At 38.4% G+C, this 21,133-nt stretch overlaps 1 protein-coding gene across 5 annotated transcripts in view; it reads left to right on the top strand.

Moving 5' to 3' along the window:
* Positions 1–21,133, top strand: part of LPIN2 (lipin 2) — a 101,758-nt gene that overhangs the window by 66,186 nt on the left and 14,439 nt on the right. For all 5 annotated transcript variants that reach the window (XM_055323753.1, XM_055323757.1, XM_055323756.1 and 2 more), the window contains 5 exons: positions 8,041–8,136; positions 10,992–11,302; positions 16,835–16,942; positions 17,608–17,734; positions 18,572–18,917. In XM_055323753.1, the coding sequence (XP_055179728.1) occupies positions 8,041–8,136; positions 10,992–11,302; positions 16,835–16,942; positions 17,608–17,734; positions 18,572–18,917 (988 nt within the window). The remainder of the gene's footprint in view (positions 1–8,040; positions 8,137–10,991; positions 11,303–16,834; positions 16,943–17,607; positions 17,735–18,571; positions 18,918–21,133) is intronic.

The raw sequence follows: 21,133 nt of genomic DNA, 5'->3' as shown, positions 1-21,133 counted from the left end.
AGACTCTTTATGCACTGAAACTTGCCATGAGCTGTGCAAAGATTGATTCATAAAATGGCTGATATGGCACTTTTGTTTTTCTGTGATCTGAGTTTTTGATCAGCAGATTAGTTAAGTCTTCTGGCCTTTCAGAATGGAATCTGCAGGCTAACGTATATGGGAGCATTTGTGTATCTGTAAATAGTGTCTGGACAGACAAACCTCTTTCTACATGATCTTTGCCTCTAAGAGGTACAGTGTCTGTACAAGGCTGCCCAAATGATTGGGTTAAATACCTTATCAAACTCTTGGATTTTAGAGATGCCTGGGTGGCCCAGAAGTTGAGTGTCTGCCTTGGCTCAAATCATGATCTCAGGGTCCTGGGATCGAGTCCCACATTGGGCTCCCTGCAGGGAGCCTGCTCCCTCAGCCTGTGTCTCTCATGAATAAACAAATCTTAAAAACCAAAAACCTTGGATTTTAATAGGAATCTATCCATGAGACATGGGAAAAGAGAAAATTACTTCTTGGCAATAGTATCCCAGAAATCCAAAAGGATATATTTGGGAGGAAATTTGGCTATTTAACCAAAACACAGCTTTCCTATGACAGTAAAACTGAAACCTTGTCTCCCTTGAGATACTCAGGCAATTTGGATTAACTCTTATTTTAGGTCAGTTTGGATTAGGGCAAGCTATTCATTGATTTTTAAACTAAGACCCTAATTATGGTGACACCTATGAAGTGGTAGACTTGGACTTGGAATCATAATCACCTTAAAGCCTCTGGTTAGGGAGTTAAGAATATACTAATTTTCCCACTGCCATTGATCTGTTCTATCAAATAGGACACAATATTCCCAGTATACTTCGTAACTCAGGAATTGAATTTCAGAAGGTAAACCTGCAATTGATACTTTTTAAATATTAATTTTGTTCATTTAACACAAAACTAATGATTTACTTACTTACTGAAGTTAAATAACCCAGTGTATTAGACAGGAAGTTTCCACTGTAGGTGACAAAAGTCCACCTTGCATTAGCTTAAGCAAAAAAGGGAATTTATTGGCTTGCATAACTAAAGAGCATTTGAATCTAGGAGCATTTGAAGTTATCAGGGCTTTATTTAGAATCTGAGGGTGTTACCAGAACTCTTATTCCTCCCACCTCTCAGCCCTGCCTCCCTGTGTGTGTGTGTGTGTGTGTGTGTGTGCGTGCGCGCGCATGCGTGCACGCGCATACGCTCTCTGATGCAAGATGCCACAATACCTACAGACTTACTTCCCAGGAACTCAGCAACCCTAGTAGAGACCCGTTTCTTCCTACAGAAGTGTCAGTCTTTAGCCTCCCTGTCAGACTTGGGTCACATATATCTTGCAGAGCAGTCACTATAGCTGGGGTGGAATATACTGATTGGCTTGGCTTAGACAGCAGCCCAACCTCCTTACTGTGAAGCCTCACCTGAAATAGATGGTCTGAAATAGAGGATGACTAGATCCCTAGAGGACTCCCCTTACCTAAAGAATGACATGCCAGAACAGGGGCCTGCTACAGCCAGTATTTTTTTCTTTTCTTTTTGAGATTTTATTTATTTTAGAGAGAGAGCACTGGCAGAGGGAGAGACAGAGGGGGAGAGACCATCTCAGACTGACTCCCCACTGAGCATGGAGCCCAAAGTGGGGACCCATTCCAGGACCCTGAGATCATGATGTGAACTGAAATCAAGAGTTGGCAACTTAACCGCTTAAGCCACCCAGGCGCTCCTACAAGCCAGTAATTCTAAAAAGTAAATCAATTCTGTTTCAACATCTCAGTCATATATGTTGAACAACTTTAAGCTACAGGGTAGGAAATATGACTATATAGATGAGAGTATTGTTTTAGATACCAGGTTACAAGGTACATCAAAATGAGTATGCCAGATTTCCACTGCTGTCATCTTTTTGTCTGTGATCCTATCCAGGGTCTCTCATTGCTTTCACCTATATTCTCTAACCATTCTGTCTTTACTTACAACCTTGATTTTTGAAGAGTACAGAAGAATACAGATAGTTATTATGTAGATTATCCCTCAGTTTGTTTGTCTGATGTTTTTTCATTTGGGGAAGAATAACAGAGTGATAGTATGCCCTTCTCAGTGCATCATCTCAGGAAACCAGTCATGGTGCCATGTCTGATTACTGGTGACGTTAACAATGTTGGTCCCTACGTCGATAGTGTGTGCTGGGATTCTCCACTATGAATTTCTTTGTGGGAAGAAACTTGGGAGACTTGCACCCGGTTTTCTATCATACTTCCACCCAAGAATTTTACCATACACTGATGAATCAGCAGGCAACAATTATTACTGGGGTGTTTGCTAAATTATTATTACTGTGGTGTTTACCAAATCATTTTCCATCCTTCCTAGTGCATTTATTAATTGAAATACTACTGTATCAAAAAGTATTCCTTCTCTCTTGTTTATTCAATTATTTAAATCAGTATGAACTTCTGAATGTTAATTTTACTCTGTGAGTTATAATCTGTTATTATCATTATTTAGTTGCTCACATTGTCCTGAGTTTGGTTCTTCAAATTGAGTCTTTTGAAAGGCTCTTGTCATTTTTTAAGCAGTTCTTTATTTTTTGGCACCATAAGCTATTCCAGAAGAATCTACTTTACCTGTAGTTATTTTGTTTCTCTGAGGAATGGTGGTTCCTCTTAATAGAGAATACTATCTAGAAACAAAGAATCTAGTCACTAGATGTGCTCATTACTAATTAAGGTGTCATTGCTCCTAGGACTTGTCATTGGGCAGAGCTGGAAAAATCTACAGAGATACACACACCTTCATCTGTAAAAATCATGAGTTCCTACTGATTCCAATTTATCACCAGACGGTTCCTCTTCATCTCCTTATTCGTAACTTATCTCTCTGACAATGAGAAACATGCCTCTTGTTATCTACAATATGTTTACTTATTAAGTCCTAGAATACAGACAAAATAGTTTCAGAACTGCTAACCCTTACCTCTGATTTTTTTTTTTTTAAATTACTACAGGATTGGTTTGTACTTCTTTTTGTCTTTAGACTTAGAATATTTAGTCAAAATACCATTTTCCACTTAGATTAGTTTTCTTCCTTATCCTTCAGTGTGGTTATATTCCTTATCCTTCAGTGTGGTTATATATATAGGATTTTTATAACAAGTATTTCAACAACATATGTCAACTAATGACCTCCAATGATCTGATGTGACCCAGCACTCAGTGTCAGAAGGGATAATTGGTCCTCACTGGGAAAAACCCAACAGACCATGCAGTTGTTCTCACCATAGGGGCCTTGCAAAGCTAAGTACACTTAGATTGTGGACAGCTCTATTAATATCTATATTAGATTTTTCTGTATTTTAGTTTTTATGTCCCCTGAACCAGTCTTAACTGGAGTTTACAAGTTTATCTGTAAGAGTTTTGAAAGTTGGGGACCACCTAGGTAGCTCAGTTAGTTAAGCATCTACCTTCGGCTGAGGTTATGATCTCAGAGTCCTGGGATTGAGCCTCATGTCAGGTTCCATGCTCAGCAAGGAGTATGTTTCTCCCTCTGACTCTCCCCTGCTCATCCTTGAGTGCTTTTGTGTATTGTCTCTTTCTCATAAAAAAAAAAAATCTAAAAAAAGTTTGGAAGTTAATATTCATTTATTATAAAGTATTTAAAGGTATTCACAATCTACAGATGAATAAATTACATTATTTTTAACTGGTAAGTAGTTAATATTCTATGTAAACAGTTCTTTGCATGGTAGTACAAATCATTGACATGACTGAGCAAGCTGAAACCATGCAAAGCAAACTTAATAATTGAGAAAAATTAGGGTGTTTCTATGATTTTTACAAACCTTTAAACATTTCTGTCGGTTATAAATATATAAGAATGAAAAATAGTAAAATGATGTTTACTATGTCACAATTTAAAACATTAGAAACTTGGAGAACTAAAGTGTCTTATTTCTTTTTTTTTTTTGTTTTTTTTTTTTGTTTTTTTGTTTTTTTTTTTTATAAATTAATTTTTATTGGTGTTCAATTTACCAACATACAGAATAACACCCAGTGCTCATCCCGTCAAGTGTACCCCTCAGTGCCCGTCACCCATTCACCCCCACCCCCCACCCTCCTCCCCCTCCACCACCCCTAGTTCATTTCCCAGAGTTAGAAGTCTTTATGTTCTGTCTCCCTTTCTGATATTTCTCACACATTTCTTCTCCCTTCCCTTATATTCCCTTTCGCTATTATTCATATTCCCCAAATGAATGAGAACATACACTGTCCTTCTCCGGTTACTGTGGCCAAGTTCAAAAAGGGTGTTGCCTGAGTTCTTCTCTGGGATTTTGATGGAATCTTGTCTCACATTTAGATCTTTCATCTATTTTGAGTTTATCTTTGTGTATGGTGCAAGAGAGTGGTCCAGTTTCATTCTTCTGCATGTGGATGTCCAATTTTCCCAGCACCATTTATTGAAGAGACTGTCTTTCTTCTAGTGGATCGTCTTTCCTCTTTTATCGTATATTAGTTGAGCATAAAGTTCAGGGTCCACTTCTGGGTTCTCTATTCTGTTCCATTGATCTATGTGTCTGTTTTTGTGCCAGTACCACACTGTCTTGATGAACACAGCTTTGTAGTACAACCTGAAATCTGGCATTGTGATGCCCCCAGATATGGTTTTCTTTTTTTTAAAATTCCCCTGGCTGTTTGGGGTCTTTTCTGATTCCACACAAATCTTAAAATAATTTGTTCTAAGTCTCTGAAGAAAGTCCATGGTATTTTGATAGGGATTGCATTGAACGTGTAAATTGCCCTGGGTAACATTGACATTTTCACAATATTAATTCTGCTAATCCATGAGCATGGAATATTTTTCCATCTCTTTGTGTCTTCCTCAATTTCTTTCAGAAGTGTTCTGTAGTTTTTAGGGTATATTTTGAGAACCATTTGAATGGTAAATGGTTCTCCAACCTTTTATTTTCAGGTTGTAGGTGTCCTTCTGTCTAAAATGAGTCTCTTGTAGACAGCAAATAGATGGGTCCTATTTTTTTATCCAGTCTGAAACTCTGCGCCTTTTGATGGGGTCATTAAGCCCATTCACGTTCAGAGTTACTTGAACTTCTTCTTAAAGGGGAGTTTTAAGAGTCCCCCTTAAAATTTCTTGCAGAGCTGGTTTGGAGGTCACATATTCTTTCAGTTCCTGCCTGTCTTGGAAGCTCTTTATCTCTCCTTCCATTTTGAATGAGAGCCTTGCTGGATAAAGTATTCTTGGTTGCATGTTCTTCTCATTTAGGACCCTGAATATATCCTGCCAGCCCTTTCTGGCCTGCCAGGTCTCTGTGGAGAGGTCTGCTGTTACCCTAATATTCCTCCCCATGAAACTCCCCATAAGGATCTTCTCTTTATCTTTGGAATTTGCAAGCTTCACTATTAGATGTCGAGGTGTTGAACGGTTTTTATTGATTTTAGGGGGGGATCTCTCTATTTCCTGGATCTGAATGCCTGTTTCCCTTCCCAGATTGGGAAAGTTTTCAGCTAGGATTTGTTCAAATACATATTCTGGCCCTCTGTCCCTTTCGGCGCCCTCGGGAACCCCAATTAAACGTAGGTTTTTCTTCCTTAGAGTGTCATTTATTTGCCTTAATCTGTCTTCATGGTCCCTTAATTGATTGTCTCTTTTTTCCTCAGTTTCCCTCTTTGCCATTAACTTGTCTTCTATGTCACTCACTCGTTCTTCCACCTCGTTAACCCTCGTCGTTAGGACTTCTAGTTTGGATTGCATCTCATTCAATTGATTTTTAATTTCTGCCTGATTGGATCTAAATTCTGCAGTCATGAAGTCTCGTGAGGCCTTAATGCTTTTTTCTAGAGCCACCAGTAGCTGTATAATGGTGCTTCTGAATTGGCTTTCTGACATTGAAGTGTAATCCAGATTTTGTAACTCTGCGGGAGAGAGGGCTGTTTCTGATTCTTTCTTTTGAAGTGAGGTTTTCCTTCTAGTCATTTTGCTCAGTGCAGAGTGGCCAAAAACAAGTTGTATTGGAACACGGGGGAGTATCACTGGTCCCTCTAGCTGGTCTTCTGGGGGAGGGGCCTGCTGTGCTGATTTTCAGGTGTTAGCACTTGGGGGAGCTGCTCTGCCCCTGCCTGCTGCAGGGCTCAGCGGGGGTTGTTTACCCCGTGGGGCCCCAGGAGGAACAGCCGCAGTGGCTATGGCAGCTCTGGAAGCCTGGATTCAGCCTCCGCAGGAACTACGGGGCTCGGGGCTCTCGGCTCTCCGTCCGCAGGGCCTGGAGGCTCCGGGGCGGGGCCGCTGATCTGCTCAGCTCGGGGCAGGAGCGTCCTCGCTGTCTCGGGCCCTCCCGGCCTCTGCCTGTCCCGGGGGAGGCCGGATCCTGGGCTGTGTCCCGGCGCCCTGTGCTCCGGGGCCTGCGCTGGTGGATTCGCGCTCCTGCCCCGCAGCCCCCTCCGCGGAGCCGCCGCCCGAGCCCCTCCGAGCTGCTCCGGTCGGTCCCGCCGTGCGCGCTGCAGCCCTTAGGGAGCTCGGAGCACTCTCCCGGGGCGCAGGTGTCTGTTAGTGTCCCAGGGAGCCCGAGGGCATCCCCGTCCTCCTGGGTCCTGCTCCACCTCCCTGCGAGCCCCTTTCCGCCCGGGAAGGTTGGTGCAGCTCCTGCTCCTCCGGGACGGGGCTCTCCTGTCCTGGGGACACTCGCTCCGGCCTCAGCCCGGTTCCTCGCGGGGCCCCTCCCCCTCGGAGGCCTTTTGTTGCTTTATTTCTTTTTCCCCGTCTTCCTACCTTGATAGAAGCGCGGACTCTTCTCACTGTATCATTCCAGCTGGTCTCTCTTTACATCTCAGGCCGAATTCGTAGATTTTCAGGATGGTTTGAAGGTTATCTAGGTAATTTGGTGGGGACAGGTGACTCGGGGACCCTGCTCTTCTGCCGTCTTGCCCCTCCCCTCGTCTTATTTCTTTATAAAATAACTTACCAAGATTAGTTGGTTTGAACAATGCTTATCTTCTTAATGTAAAACTTAAGATATGGAACAAGCATCTTTTGTTTTGGCAGATTATCATATAGTTTGGATCAGCTTTCAGGTTTTCATCTTTGGAACATTTGATGTCATGAAGTATATCTGAGAGTTCCTTCAATGTGAAGTTTTTTCCTGTATCGCTTCCTCTAAGCCATCTTCATCCTTTTGTCACAGCCACTTTCCTCCTTTGTGTGGATAAGCTAACTTTTACTACATTCTCTGGCTGTACATTTTGAGACTTTCCAATGGTAGCAGGGTCACCATTCCTAAGTCAGCTATTCTATAACTGTTGATGCTCCATTTGAATTTTACTTCTAGTAATATTACTTTTCATTAGGTTGCACTTTGATCTTGGCTAGTTTCCTCTTAATTATCCATTTTTATAAAATGTCACATGGGTTTATCAGTGGGAGACAAGAAGACAACTAGAACTATAAGCTTTGCTGTCTGTGTCTGAATCAAATAGCATATATGCTTTGACCAATAGAACCAACAGACTTTGAAAAGTGATATGATAGATTACCGATCATGATGGGCATCTGTTTTTATTTAGTGATTTGTAGACAAAAGAGCAGGCAGTGAAGTTTGTACTTTCTGCAGTTACAGAAAGTTACAGTTAACATGCCACAGTAAATGAAATGTGTAAGTTTTTCTGAGCCATGCCAGGTAAGGCCTGTCTGTGCTAGAACTCTGAAAGTGCTCAAATGCTTATTGATAATATTTCCCCTATTTTATGCCATTTGGGAAATTAAGTAAAACATTTTATGTTCTAAAAATAGATGATAAGACATTTTCTTTTGATACCCTGTTAATCCATCCCCTTCCTCCCCCAGGGTCTGGTTAGTTCTTTAGGGTAGGATGGTATTTAGGGCGGGTAGCAGTGTTTTCTCTGGGACTGTCAGTCTAGGAACCTCAGTACTAAGTTTGGCTTGAGAACCCAGAATTTAGGTTTGGTTTAGCTTCAATGAAAGTTTTAATACTAAATCATACTTTATTTGTCCTCTTAGATTGATATAGAAATCAATGGCGATGCAGTGGATCTTCACATGAAATTGGGTGACAACGGGGAAGCTTTCTTTGTGGAGGAGACTGAAGAGGAATATGTAAGTCTAGTGGGTTACATCCACTTTGCAGATTGTACTCAGGCCTCCAGTACCTGTCCCAAAACAGAAATAATGTTCAGCAGTTTTCATGGTTAAACAAGCTTTAGTTTTAGATTGAAGGGCTAAGTTGTCAGAAAGGAGCTAGAGGAGTGAGGAACCTTTGCACTTGCTCTTTTTCTGTATTTAATGAGCTTTCTTATTTAGTATCTATTAGAGTTTACACCTTGACTTGAATACTCTCAGTTCCACCTAAATAATGAAGGTGTATCTCTACAGGCTGTGTATTTGTACATGTGACCTTTAAACTTGGAAAACGTATTTACCGTTTTGGTTAGGGATGTTGGATCTCTAACCTTGAATAGTCTTGTGAGTTAGTTTATTATGGTCTCAAAAGATTTGAATTAATTGGCCTATATCTTTTTAAATGATTATTACATGTTTGGCTTCTTTCAGTTAAAGAGCAGTTTGTTTACCCACCCCCACCTACTGATGTGAATGGTGGTAAACAGTTCTTAATGGAGTTAATGTGGATCTTAGAAGAGGCTTCGTTACAGCTTTTAGCACAAAGATTAAAATCTTAGCAAAAATGACAGCCTTCAAGTTATTAAGGATACAGGATTACTTTTGGGGGTTTTGAAGATGGAACTGCTCGTTGGATGTCATAAAATTCACAAAGAAAAAATGTCACAAAAAATAGCAGAATGAGATCCTTCATCATTTTTAATTTAGAGAGAAGCCAACAATTTATATGTCAATATGTAGAGCAGCATTACAAAATTTGATTATGAAAGGGAACCTTTCCAGACCAGTATTTTTTCCAGTACCTTAATTACTTGTTTTTATATTACCTTGTTTGTGTTTACTTGGCCTGAGCAAAGTTTTACCTGGATAGAGACTGAAGCAAAAGGCAGAATGAAACAGTAAATGAGTTATCACAAGAATAAATATTTTTGATATGTTTTGATCTGTTCCTTAAAATCGTGTATTTCAGAGCAGTGATTGATTAGGTTTTACATAAACAAGTGAGAGCACTGGGTTATTGATCATTTGTTATCTGGTTCTCGTGGTTAGTTCTGATGATTCCATTTATAACTATACTTAGCAAGGTTAACTTGAAGAGTGTCAACTTTCCAGCCTCTTTTTTCTATTCATGTATCAACAAATTGTTCACATTCTCTTTAGAATAGTGTACTTCTCTTTAAAATTAAAAAAAAAAAGTTAATTCACCAACAGCATTGAAATTACTACTCGATGTCATGTACTATTGAATATAACATGCCCCCACCCTCTAGGAGTTTATAGTTTAAAGGGAATAGACATTACCAAAACTCATCTGGCTTCCATTTATTTACATTTTTATTTCTCTTAAACTTTGCTCATCTAAACTGTATATTGTCAGCGTCCTTTTCAAGCCAGTAGTTCTAGATCTATCCCTGTCCTTTTGGTAGTTGCCCAGTCATCCAAAGTATGAAGGCACCACAGTTTAACCATCTAATGCTTACAGAGATTTAGGTCGTTTCATCCGCCCACCCCACACATTACAAATAGGGCTATAACAGAACTAGGAAACACCACCAGAGACCACATAACTTTTAAGAAGCACCAGTAAACTTTATTTATAACAAGGACCATTGAATTAAAAGGCCCCAAATGTCAGAGACCACAGCCCCTCACTTGGGTGCCGTGGGGGCATGCTGAATAATATCCTATATCACAGTTTCTCTGTAAGTATATATTGCTGGTGAACACAAATTTTGCTTGGATAAACAAAATTTTGGCTTTGGTGTAATATGTCTACCAAAGCCAAATTCAAAAGCTTGATTTAGAACAATTAGGAAACTCACTCATTTTCAGGATTATGTAAAAACTTTCGAAAATTTTAAGTTATTTTAGGTTAATTTATACCTCTATTACATATCTTCCATTTCCCCATGATACAAAGGGATGAAGTCAGTCACTAAGAAGTTAATTTTCTGAACACCAAATGATCATTTATTTATTTGATATTAAACTGCAAGTTTAATTACTTATTTATTTTTAAAGATATATTTATTAATTAGAGAGTGTGTGTGCACACACAAGCTAGCGGCATGGAACAGAGAAAGAGGGAGGGAGAATCTCAAGCACAGTCCCTGCTGATCATAGAGCCTAGTGTGGATTTCGATCCCAGGACGCTGAGATCATAACCTGAGCTGAAATCAAGAGAGAGGGATGCTTAGCCGACTGAGCCACCCAGGCATCCCATGAGTTTGGGTCTTATTTTCGTCATTTGAATTCCTGAAAGTCTGTCTTAAATACATTACAATTTTAAAATCCACTAATTTCATTTGTTAACAGGGTATTGTCTATTTTACTCACCTTCCTCCACCCTCATTTAATTTAGCAAACACAGATTTTACCATAGATTCTCACTTCACTTACCTGTCCTGCTGCCCCCATCTGATGGGATGTTCCAGATCCCTGCCTTCTTTTTTCCCTGTTACTACTGTTCTTCGTAAGTTCTTGACAGAATGCTTTGTATTGCCTCTGTAGAATGCTGCTGCCGCTTTGAACTTCCCTTTACAGAGAGTTTACTTGGCTGTGCTTTAATTACAGTTGTGGGTTTGTGCTAATTTGGTATATCGATTCCTTCAAATACATTCAGTTAGATGGACCAAACGAACTATTTGTGTGTACCAGGGTAAAGACCTATTCAGAGTAGACTGGGCAGTGCCATAGTTCAGTATAAGACACTCTTCTTACTTAGGGACTGTGTATTCTTTCTGCCACTGTGAATTTAGATACACAAAGAGTTCATTATTGTTTTTGGTTCTTTGTCCACTTGTGGACTTTTCTTTTTCCATGTTCTCTTTAAGGAAAAACTTCCTGCCTACCTTGCCACCTCACCAATTCCTACTGAAGACCAGTTCTTTAAAGATATGGATGCTCCTTTGGTGAAATCTGGTGGAAATGAAAGACCATCTCAGAGTTCAGATATCTCACATATCTTGGAAACAGAAACAGTTTTCACTTCAAGTTCTGTGAAAAAGAAAAAACGAAGGAGAAAGAAATGCAAACAGGATAGTAAGAAGGAAGACCAAAATGCTTCCCCTGCCTCCCCTGCTGCAGAGGATACTGTGGATGTGGAAATGAGCTCTGATGATGACAAGGCGGCCCAGTCAGCAAGGTAGGGCTCTTTGTGCAAGTGCGGGGCATGTGTGTGTGCTTTATGCAGGAGCTTGGGCAGAGCTCAGGTATGGCAAGTTGCTGTTTCTTCCATGGATCCTCAGGGTGAAGTTTGGATTTGTTTTTCTCCATGACAGTTTATTGTGGAATCAGTGCAAGAGGCATTTTCCTTTCTCTTTTCTGCTGTTCTATAAAATTTGCCATCAGACATCCTGCTGTGGTATAAAATGCCACTTGGAGCAGTCCAGCAGTGCATATCTTTCCAACCAGTAGGTTTCCAAAAGCCAAATGAATTACAGGTCACAAAGAAGATCTGAATTAGTGACTTGGCCCTGGGGCTCCCTTAAGTGTATATCTCTACTCGGTGGTGTCCTGGTCTTGGTCTCTCACCTATTTCTGAGAAGTTTAGAGTTATTTTGAGTTTATCACAAAAATGTTCCTAGTAAGTTGAAGAGGAATGGAGGCTTTTTTGTCATTAAGTGAGAAATCTTGATTACTTCTTATTTACCAGTTCAGTAGAAGAACTTGAAAATATATGGCAGTTTTCAAGTCAGCAGTGCCTAAGGTTTAAAAGGTATAAGTTGGGGCTAAAACATATATTTTTTTTGTTCAAGATTTTGATTTTTAAAAGGTTAACTTAGACTTGTTCAGTGGTTGCTCTGGCATTGGAAGGAGGACCATGTGTGTGTCGGCAGGGTGGTTTACTTTATTGATGAGCATTGGACAAGAAGTTGCTGCCCACAAGTGACCCTAAAGTTCTACTTGCAGTTCTTCCAAGATCCACCAGAAAGGACCTGAAGTAACTCTTTGCCTTCAAAGTTTAATGACATGTATCCTTTATTATAACACAGTTGAGCAAAGTTTAGAATTCTGGAACAATCTGCAACTTCAATTTAGGAAGTTAAAATATTTCTAAAACATATTCAATTGCCTACTAAATTGCACAAGAATCATTATTCTAAAGGAATTTTATAAATGAGTGTTGTAAGTAATCACAAAAATATTAGTGCATGCCATACTTTTCCAGATCGCACAAAAGGCTGAATTAGCCAAATCTGTCAGAGTACTGATTTGGTTGACAGTTACAAATGGTTGTCCACTTTCTCTTTGAGCCAGAACCTTGCTTGCTTGGTAAGCAGGCATGTCTGAATGCACTTAGAACTAGGGCATTGTAATAATTTTCAGGAGCTTGGTGGTTTGCTTTTTCTTTAGATTACCATGGATCATCGGTACTGCCACTTGGAGGAACTCTTTCCTAAAATTTCTTTAAAACAGTATCTGCTTAATTATGTAGCCAACAGAAATCAGGACTTTAAAAAAAGGACAAAATAGAACAGTTACGGGAATTCAGGTCAGATGTATACTGAAGTAAGCTCTGAGCTGAAAGCTAGAAGATGAGGCCCATAATGTTTTGGATTGTAGAACAGCAGTTACTTGATAACTCTGGTCTGGGCCCTTGTTTCTTGTAAGATTTATTTATTTATTTATTTATTTGAAAGCGCAAGCATGGAGAGGGAGGAGAAGCAGATTTCCCCACTGAGCACAGGCTCAGTCTCATGACCCTAAGATCATGACCTTAGCTGAAATGGAGTCAAATGTTTAATCACCTGAGCCACCCAGGCATCTCTGGACCTTTATTTCTTAATCTATAAAATAAGAGTTAAACTACATGGTTAGCAAGGCCCCTTCCAGCTCAGTATCTAGATTCTAAAATAACTTATGGGGGGAGATACTTAGGATCAGAAGTGTTAACAGTACATTAAACAGGTGAAAGAATCAGAGAAAAAAGAATGGAAAGTCAACTGCTTTTGCAGTTGTGCAACCTAGAAATTAGGTGGGGTTGGGAAGTTTACAACTTTCAAATATCTTCCCCTGCTCAGGCCCCTACACTTAAGAAAAATTGTGTTTCCAGAGAAACATCTAAAATTGGTTTTGTTTTGTTTTTTAAAGATTTTATTTGTTTACTTATTTGAGAGAGAGGGCATGAGCCAGGGGGTAGGGAGATGAGGGCAGAATTGAGAGGGAGAAGACTCCTCACTAAGCAGGGAGCCAGACTTGCTGGTTCAATCCCAGGACCCTGAGATCATGACCTGAGCTGAAGGCAGCCGCTTAACCACCTGACCCATCCAGGTGCCCTCTTAAGAGGGTTTGGTTTTTATTTTAATTTGATAAATAACATTCTATCTAAATAGCATTCTCTCTGCTTTTCAAGAATTTCGATGGAATAGAATTAAGGTTAATTGAGGCTCCTTGAAGGAAGCAGGTGAGAGATGAAATCATTCTTTAAAGCAGATTGCTATTGCACAGCTAAAAGAGACACATTGGTGAAAATTGGAGAACCTGAAACTATACTGAGCTTTGTGTAAACTATACCTATTAAGTCTCTCCCTCAAGATAGACTTTGGCTTGTATATAGCATAGAAGCCTCGTTTGTCCTTCCAGAAGATGGATTGACTATATTAGTGTATGTGTATTAAAAACATTGCACCTAGGCTGAGTAGTCTTTTGGAGGGAAGAGACTTGTCAAATTGGATGGTGCTCTAGCACAATCCCAGCACTGTTAAAAATGGAGAATTAAAGACTACATCATCAGAAAGGAGTCTCTTTTTTAATCCCCCAAAGCAGACATGTTTATAAGTTATATCTGGAAACTAGGTACAGGGAGCATAAGACTTTTTATAAACAGCATCTGTTGCCCTGAGGCTGCATACTTCATCTCCTGATCAATAACTGGCTTCTGGAGAACCCTCCATGTTCTTCTTTGGTGACAGGAATCTTACAGTCTGCGTTTTCTCCCCTTCATTTCTTTTTCTTTTCTTTTCTTTTTGTAAAGTAGGCTGCACACCCAGCATGGAGCTCAGTATGGGGCCTGAACTCACAACTCTTAAGTTCAAGACCTGAGCTGAGGTCAATAGACCCTTAGCCAACTGATCCCTCAGGCACCACCTCCCCTTTATTTCTGACACAGTAGACAGAGAAACATTTTAGGGCTCCTTTCAGTCCTACCATGATATCTTTTATGGGAAATGCCCTATATCCAAAAGCAAACTGAGACCATTAGCCATACTGAAATTAATTGACCAATACTGTGGTAAGGCTGAGGATAGACATTGTTTACAGAGTTAGTGATCTTTGGTCATGGTAGTTAGCAACCCCATATAGCTCTTATTTACCACCAATTAAATAGATGAAAATTGATTTAATCTTTCATTTATTTTAGCTTCCTTTTGATTTTCCCCCCTGCTTTTAAAAAAAATTGAGGTTTAATTTACATGCAGTAATATCCATAGAACTTAAATATGCAGTCGAGTGAATTTTGACAGTTGTATGTATCATGTAACCTCTGTTGGCTTTTGAATAGGAAAGATAATTGGTTTATAAAATGGTATTAAATTTGAAGCCTTGTTAAATGCATCTGTGAATGCTGAATTGCTCTATTATATACACTTAGTATGAACTTAAGCAACTGAACCTCCCACTTCCTCCAACCTTGACTCAGTGTTAAACTGTTTACTGCAAATTCTCTGCTTTTCAGTGTTAATGTGTGTATTGGTCCTGTATCTTGACATATAGCCAGTGTTCACACTGTTGTCTTCACATTCCAATATTTACACTACCTTTTATCTTTATATCATGTATTTCATTTATGTTACTCTGTTGTGGTCTACCTACACTGTCAAATGCTCTCAGGCATGTATGCCATTTTGAAAAGCACTTAGCAAGTTTTTAGAAGTCTTGGTTTAGGTAATGGGTCATAGGACTGAAGGGAACCTCAACATCAGCAACCTTTTCCATTATCTAATGGGTCTGAACTAATGGGCTTTATTTTTGTCAAGCTATCCCCAGAGAAGACCATTTCATATCTTCCCTGAAGTTGTTAATTCTTAATCTCTCTCTCCCTCCCTCTCTCTCTCTCTCTCTCTCTCTCTCTCTTTCTCTTTCTCTCTCACTCTCTGGGTATTTTACTAAATCCGCTGAACTCTTCTGGTCTTACCTTTTATACTGCAGCAAAATAGGTTTCAAAATATAAAATATTTTTAATTAAGTTTATGACTTTTACATTGTTCTTTTCAAACCGCTTTCAAATACATGAATAGTGATGGGTCAGGCTGTCTTATGCTTTCAAATTTGTCAAGTGAGGACTATTGATAAGCATCTGGCTTTCCTTTTTACAGTTTTTATCATTTCAGTTTCATTTTTTAAGAAATAGAGTATTTTTACCTAGATGTCTGCCTTTTTCAAGTATATTTTTCTTCCCCTGAATGAGGTATTGTATCAGAGTTTAATTCTTTTGAGAGAAAGAAGATTAGGAAAACGTTAAGTTAGATGACACAGCTATATGGAAAAACTATGACAAAGCAGACATTGTGGTAAAGCAGAGCACATTAAATGATATAAAGGAAGAAAGGTAATATTAAAAATTAGTCAACTGATTTCTCCGTTTTTAGTCTACCAAATTAAGTCATACGGATATTCTCATTTTACATAGAATATCTGTCCTGGTAGAATATAGAATTTTCTATAAGAAGCTCTTGAACTGGAAAGTTATAGTGCTTTATACTTTTCAGAGTTTTTATTTGTACTTTTCTTTATACTTTTCAGAGTTCCCAACATATAATATACTTCATAAATCTCATATAGACTCTCTGAAATAGAACAAGTGATAAATTTCCAAAGAAGATGAAAAACTGGGGCCCATGGTGCTTCTGGGGGATGTGTTCAAGGTTATATGGCAAGTTAGTTACGTTAACTGAAAATTTAAGAAAACCAAAGGGTAAATTAATTAAAAGCTTATCAGCATCAGTTCATCCTCCTATTGTTCTGAAGTCTCTGTATGAATCTTAAAAGCATTTATTTTTGTATCATTTTCCTCATATCCCCACATCTTGTAGATTCTAAATAAGGATAAAGTTCTCAGGTAATTCTTGGCCCAAACAAAAAGAAAAAATAAGTTCTGCATGTTTTAAGAGTTTTTAGGGTGTTTTTGAAATTTTGAACTACAGCTCATCGGCAGCTCATAGTCTTATGTTTTCTGTAATATACAGGGGAGTATAGTGAAAGAACATGGGCTTACTTGTTTTGAATTCAGCCACTTACTAGCTCTTTGATTTTGGGCAGATTACTAAACTTCTCTGGATCCTTGATTATTTAATATCTAAGATAGGTTATTCTTACCTCAGATTTGTAAGGATTGAATGAAATATACATAAAGGCTTCGTTTCCCCTTCTAGCCTTTGAATCAATTACCTTGAAGGGCTCTAAGGGAATTTTTAATCACATCTTTTCTGTTCTTCCTGTTTATCCCATACTTCAGTAGTGATTGCATTAGTGTATGATGGGTGATTGCATTAGTGTATGATGGGTGGCATCAGTAATCTCCCTTCTCCTTCATATTTTCCTCTTATGAGGATTAGTTATTACTTATTTGGCTGTCTTCATTTGTATCATCTAGACAATGTTATCAGTAGATTTGGGGATATTTTTAAGCTGACATAATATCATTGTTCCTCACTTTGTTTTTTTTCTTTCACAGAGGATCTTCAAATGCTTCCTTAAAGGAAGATGAATATAAGGAGCCTTTGCTCTTCCATTCTGGGGATCACTACCCCTTATCTGATGGAGACTGGTCCCCTTTAGACAAGTAAGTATTTTCAAAATTTATTTTCTTTAAGGAAAAATATATTAAATAGCTTTTCTGTTATTTGGTAGTAGTAATATTTCTCTCATACAGGAGAACTGAATGAATAAGTACTTTTAACATGAATATGGACCTTTCCTCTTGAATAATTACTTTGTTCCTAAACGTAATCTGACTTATCCTCACTGTGTTGGTCAGTGTAGATCTGCATAATCAGCACAGAATGTGGCCTTCTACAATTCTTAAATTCTAATCTTAAAGTGTCAGCTATTAACCATAACTGGATAATGTGAAGAAACATGCAGTCAGACTTTGTTCTATGTCCCAATCCAGTTTCTCTCACTTACTAATTATTTTAACCTATCTGTGCATTTCATCTCCTATAAAATTGCCTTTTTCGTTGATTTCTTGTGAGAATCCATGGGATAATGCATATAAAGTATTTACAGCGAACCCAGCAAGTCCTCAGTAGATACTGGTTGGTGTTGTTTTTATTATTAAAGAACTCAAATGGAAGAAATAATTGATGTTCCCTTCAATAGAGTCTTTATACTGTCAGGATAAAGATGAAATATTCAAACATATTTCTTTTAATCTGTCCAACTCAACAAAACTGAAGTTCCTGACTTTAAAGGCATCACATTTCTTTGTCCTGTGTTTATTTATAGCCCCTATTCCCCAGCAGCAGTATGTCCTAAGAGTGATTCAGAGTTGGAGGTGAAACCTGCCGAGAGCCTGCTCAGATCTGAGTCCCACATGGAGTGGACGTGGGGAGGGTTCCCAGAGTCCACCAAGGTACTCTTTACTTGCCTGTGGAATATGTCTAGATAAAAACCCATGAGATGTCTCTGTCTTTTAATGAAGGGGGGAGGGGTGATTTCTGAGCCAGCACACGTGAATATAAGTGATGATGGTGCCCTCATGTGGTCATGTGAGGAAATAAAAGTTAACATTTTTCGTAACTGCAACGGAGAATCCAGTGTTCTTTTGTGTGTGTTTCTATTTAGTAAATAATGTTAATTAACATTTTAAGAAGGAAAATTAAAAGACACCTAAAGGAAACTAGAATTTCCACACTTAAGTTTTACATAGGAAATTGATGATGAAACCTTTTTTCCCAGCTTATAATGAAAGAATTGGAAAGATACATTACTTGAAAGAAAGAATATTTAGACCCTCTAAATTTGTTTTTTTTTCATTACATATTTTGCTTATATGTATGATTTTCACTGAGACTTGACTACCCGCTTTTAATGCTATTTTAACAGAGCCTTGAGATAAGTCCATGCAGGGCTAAATTTTCACATAGCACTCAAGTTTTCCCCCTGAAAATGAATATTCTCCATCTTAGCATCCAAAAATTGTCCTAGTTCCTTAGTCTTCTCCAGTGTTTAACACTTCATAGTATAGCAGTTAGAAATTGAACTCTTGTAAATATTATGATAACTGAACAAAATGTGGTTAATTTTTCCCAGTTCCTAATTATGAATTATCGCACATAAAATCACAGTATTTACCAGATGTGTTGTTATAAATAAAATGAATACATTTACCTGCATCCAGCTTAAGAAATAGATTAAACTACTTTCAAAGGCATTTGTTATAATTTTTAAACAATTCAACTTTTTTTAGGTCAGCAAAAGAGAGAGATCTGACCATCATCCTAGGACAGCTACGATTACACCCTCAGAAAATACTCACTTTCGGGTAATTCCCAGTGATGACAACCTCATAAATGCAGTTGATAAAGATGTTTCTATGGGAGAAACAGTCTGTACCATAGTGAAACCCAAACCCAGAGCCCTGTGTAAGCAGATGAGCAATGCAACTTCTGCTGCAGAACTTCTCGAACCTCCCCTGGAACCTCCTCAGATTTCATCTATGTTAGATGCAGAGCACCTTCCTAACCCATCATTAGTGGAGACCCCCTCAGAATCAAAACTTGCAGTGAAAGTAGACTCACCATCAAAGAAGAAAGGTAATCATTTGTTTGATTTGGCATCAAGTACTGTAAATTTAGATGATAAATTATTTCAATGTTTTAAATGATATGTGGCTACCTTTGTATTTGTATTCCGTGATCAGAACCTATCACAAACTGTTAGGATTGCTTGTGCAATAGGGCTTCTCCACTGCACTACACAGTCCCCTGCAGGAGGACTCTACTTCTCTGCTCTCTCCTGACTGCTCCTGCTCAGTATACCCTTGGGAAGCCTTTATTGAGAAAAAAAAATTAATGAGCATGTTCAAATCAGTTAATGCATAAAATTAACCACTTTATTGACAAAGTATGTCAATAAAGTGGAGTCCTCAAAAATTATGTGTTCAAAAAGAAAAAAATTGGATGAGAGAAGAATGTTTTCACCTGAAACATCTGATTAGGTGAGACCAAATTAAGTACCTTTTTTTTTTTTCCAGTAACATGGGATATAAATAAATGCACTAATGACTAGTATGTGTTCTATTCTTTCATTATTGCCTTCTAAAGCATATAAAAGATTGGGTCTGACTCTTGGTTCAACAACTCTGTCTCACTTTGGAATATAAGTTTAATAAATCAGAACATTTTTACTATTTAAAAATACAAAGTTGGGCGTTGACACTTATTAGTACAGTAAGAGTCAGAACATACTCACTGTCTGAGCACTGGCCCTGGATCCTATTTTTAGGGAAGTAAAACTTTACCTGAAAGTTAAAAATACCTACTATCACATAATAGCCAAATATCTACTTCACTTTTTAAAAAATTCTAACACCAAAGGTTAGATAATCACAAACTAACTTAATAGATAACCACTACAGTATTGACCTTCAGAGTCACTCAGAAATAACTTAGAGAAAGGCGAATATCATATTCCACTCATATGTGGAATTTAGGAAACAAAACATGAACATAGGGGAAGGAAATGAAAAATAAAAAGATGAAAACAGGTGAGCCATAAAAGACTCTTAACTATAGGAAACAAACTGAGGGTTGCTGGAGGGGAGGTGGGTAGGATGACAGGGTAACTGGGTGATGGACATTAAGGAGGGCACATGGTCACATGGTGGAATGAGCGTAGGGTGTTATATGCAACGGATGGATCACTAAATTCTACCTCTGAAACTAATAATACACTATATTTTAAGTAAATGTAAATTTTTAAAAAAGAACTTATTTAAAATAAAAGAATTTCAGTATTTGTGGCCAAATACATCCAGCTGATGATCCAGCTTAACTTGGTTCATGCTATTTCATAACTCAGCACTTCAGCAACCAAAGGCCCATACCCATGTGTTCTCCTCTGAGAACTGTTAAGGAGGAAAATCCAATTTTCAGGGTGAATGTTTTGTTTTAGTCTAGAAAATAATGGCCCCTATTCTTAGCACATAACGTAGGAACTGACCAGAGATAGGAATGCTGAGTAGTTTCTACCATTCGTTTGGCCTGATTCTTTCTCCCCCCCAGCTTTTTACTAGGAAGTGTTATGCATATTTGCTTTGTTCCTCCCTCTCTCTCTCTCTCTCTCTCTCTCTCTCTTTTTATTCTAAACCATTTGAAAACAGTTTGCAGGCATCATGACATTTTACCCTTAAATACTGTAAGATACACCTTCAAAGAATAAGAACGTTGTCTGCATAACCACAGGACCATGATCATCTTAAGTAATTCATGTTCCTATTTCCCCATATGTGCCAAGAAAGGCTTTTTAACAGTCCACGCGCCCCCCCCTCCCCCCACCAAGATCTCATCAAGGTTTACATGTTGCATTTGGTTCTTGTGTTTAACTTTTTGGGGAACAGCCCTCCCACACACACAAACTCCCTCACTCTCATACACACACACCACTACACCTCTTTCCCCGTGATACTGACCTCTTCAAGAGCCCAGCCGATTCTCATGCATGCTTTCTCACATTCTGGATGTATCTGATAGTTTTTTTCAAGGTGACATCTCCATATTTCCTTAAACTGGAAGTTAGCTTTAGGATAACACTCCCTAGTAGAAATGCAGTGGCTGCGTATGTTATTTTAAATCTTCTCACATTAAAAATAAGTGAAATTAAGTTAGTAATATATTCTGAGCTAGTAAGTCCGCATTTATTATTTTAACATGTGATCAATATAAAAATTGAACTACTTTACATTTTTTATACTAAGTCTTAGAAATCTGGTATGTGTTTTACACATTTTTTAACACATTCTATACAGCTC

The sequence above is a fragment of the Nyctereutes procyonoides genome, unplaced genomic scaffold (genome assembly GCF_905146905.1).
Source record: "Nyctereutes procyonoides isolate TBG_1078 unplaced genomic scaffold, NYPRO_anot_genome, whole genome shotgun sequence".
Lineage (NCBI taxonomy): Eukaryota > Metazoa > Chordata > Mammalia > Carnivora > Canidae > Nyctereutes > Nyctereutes procyonoides.
The sequence above is the reverse complement of the archived record's forward strand: the minus strand, read 5'-3'. Positions and strand labels throughout refer to the sequence as shown.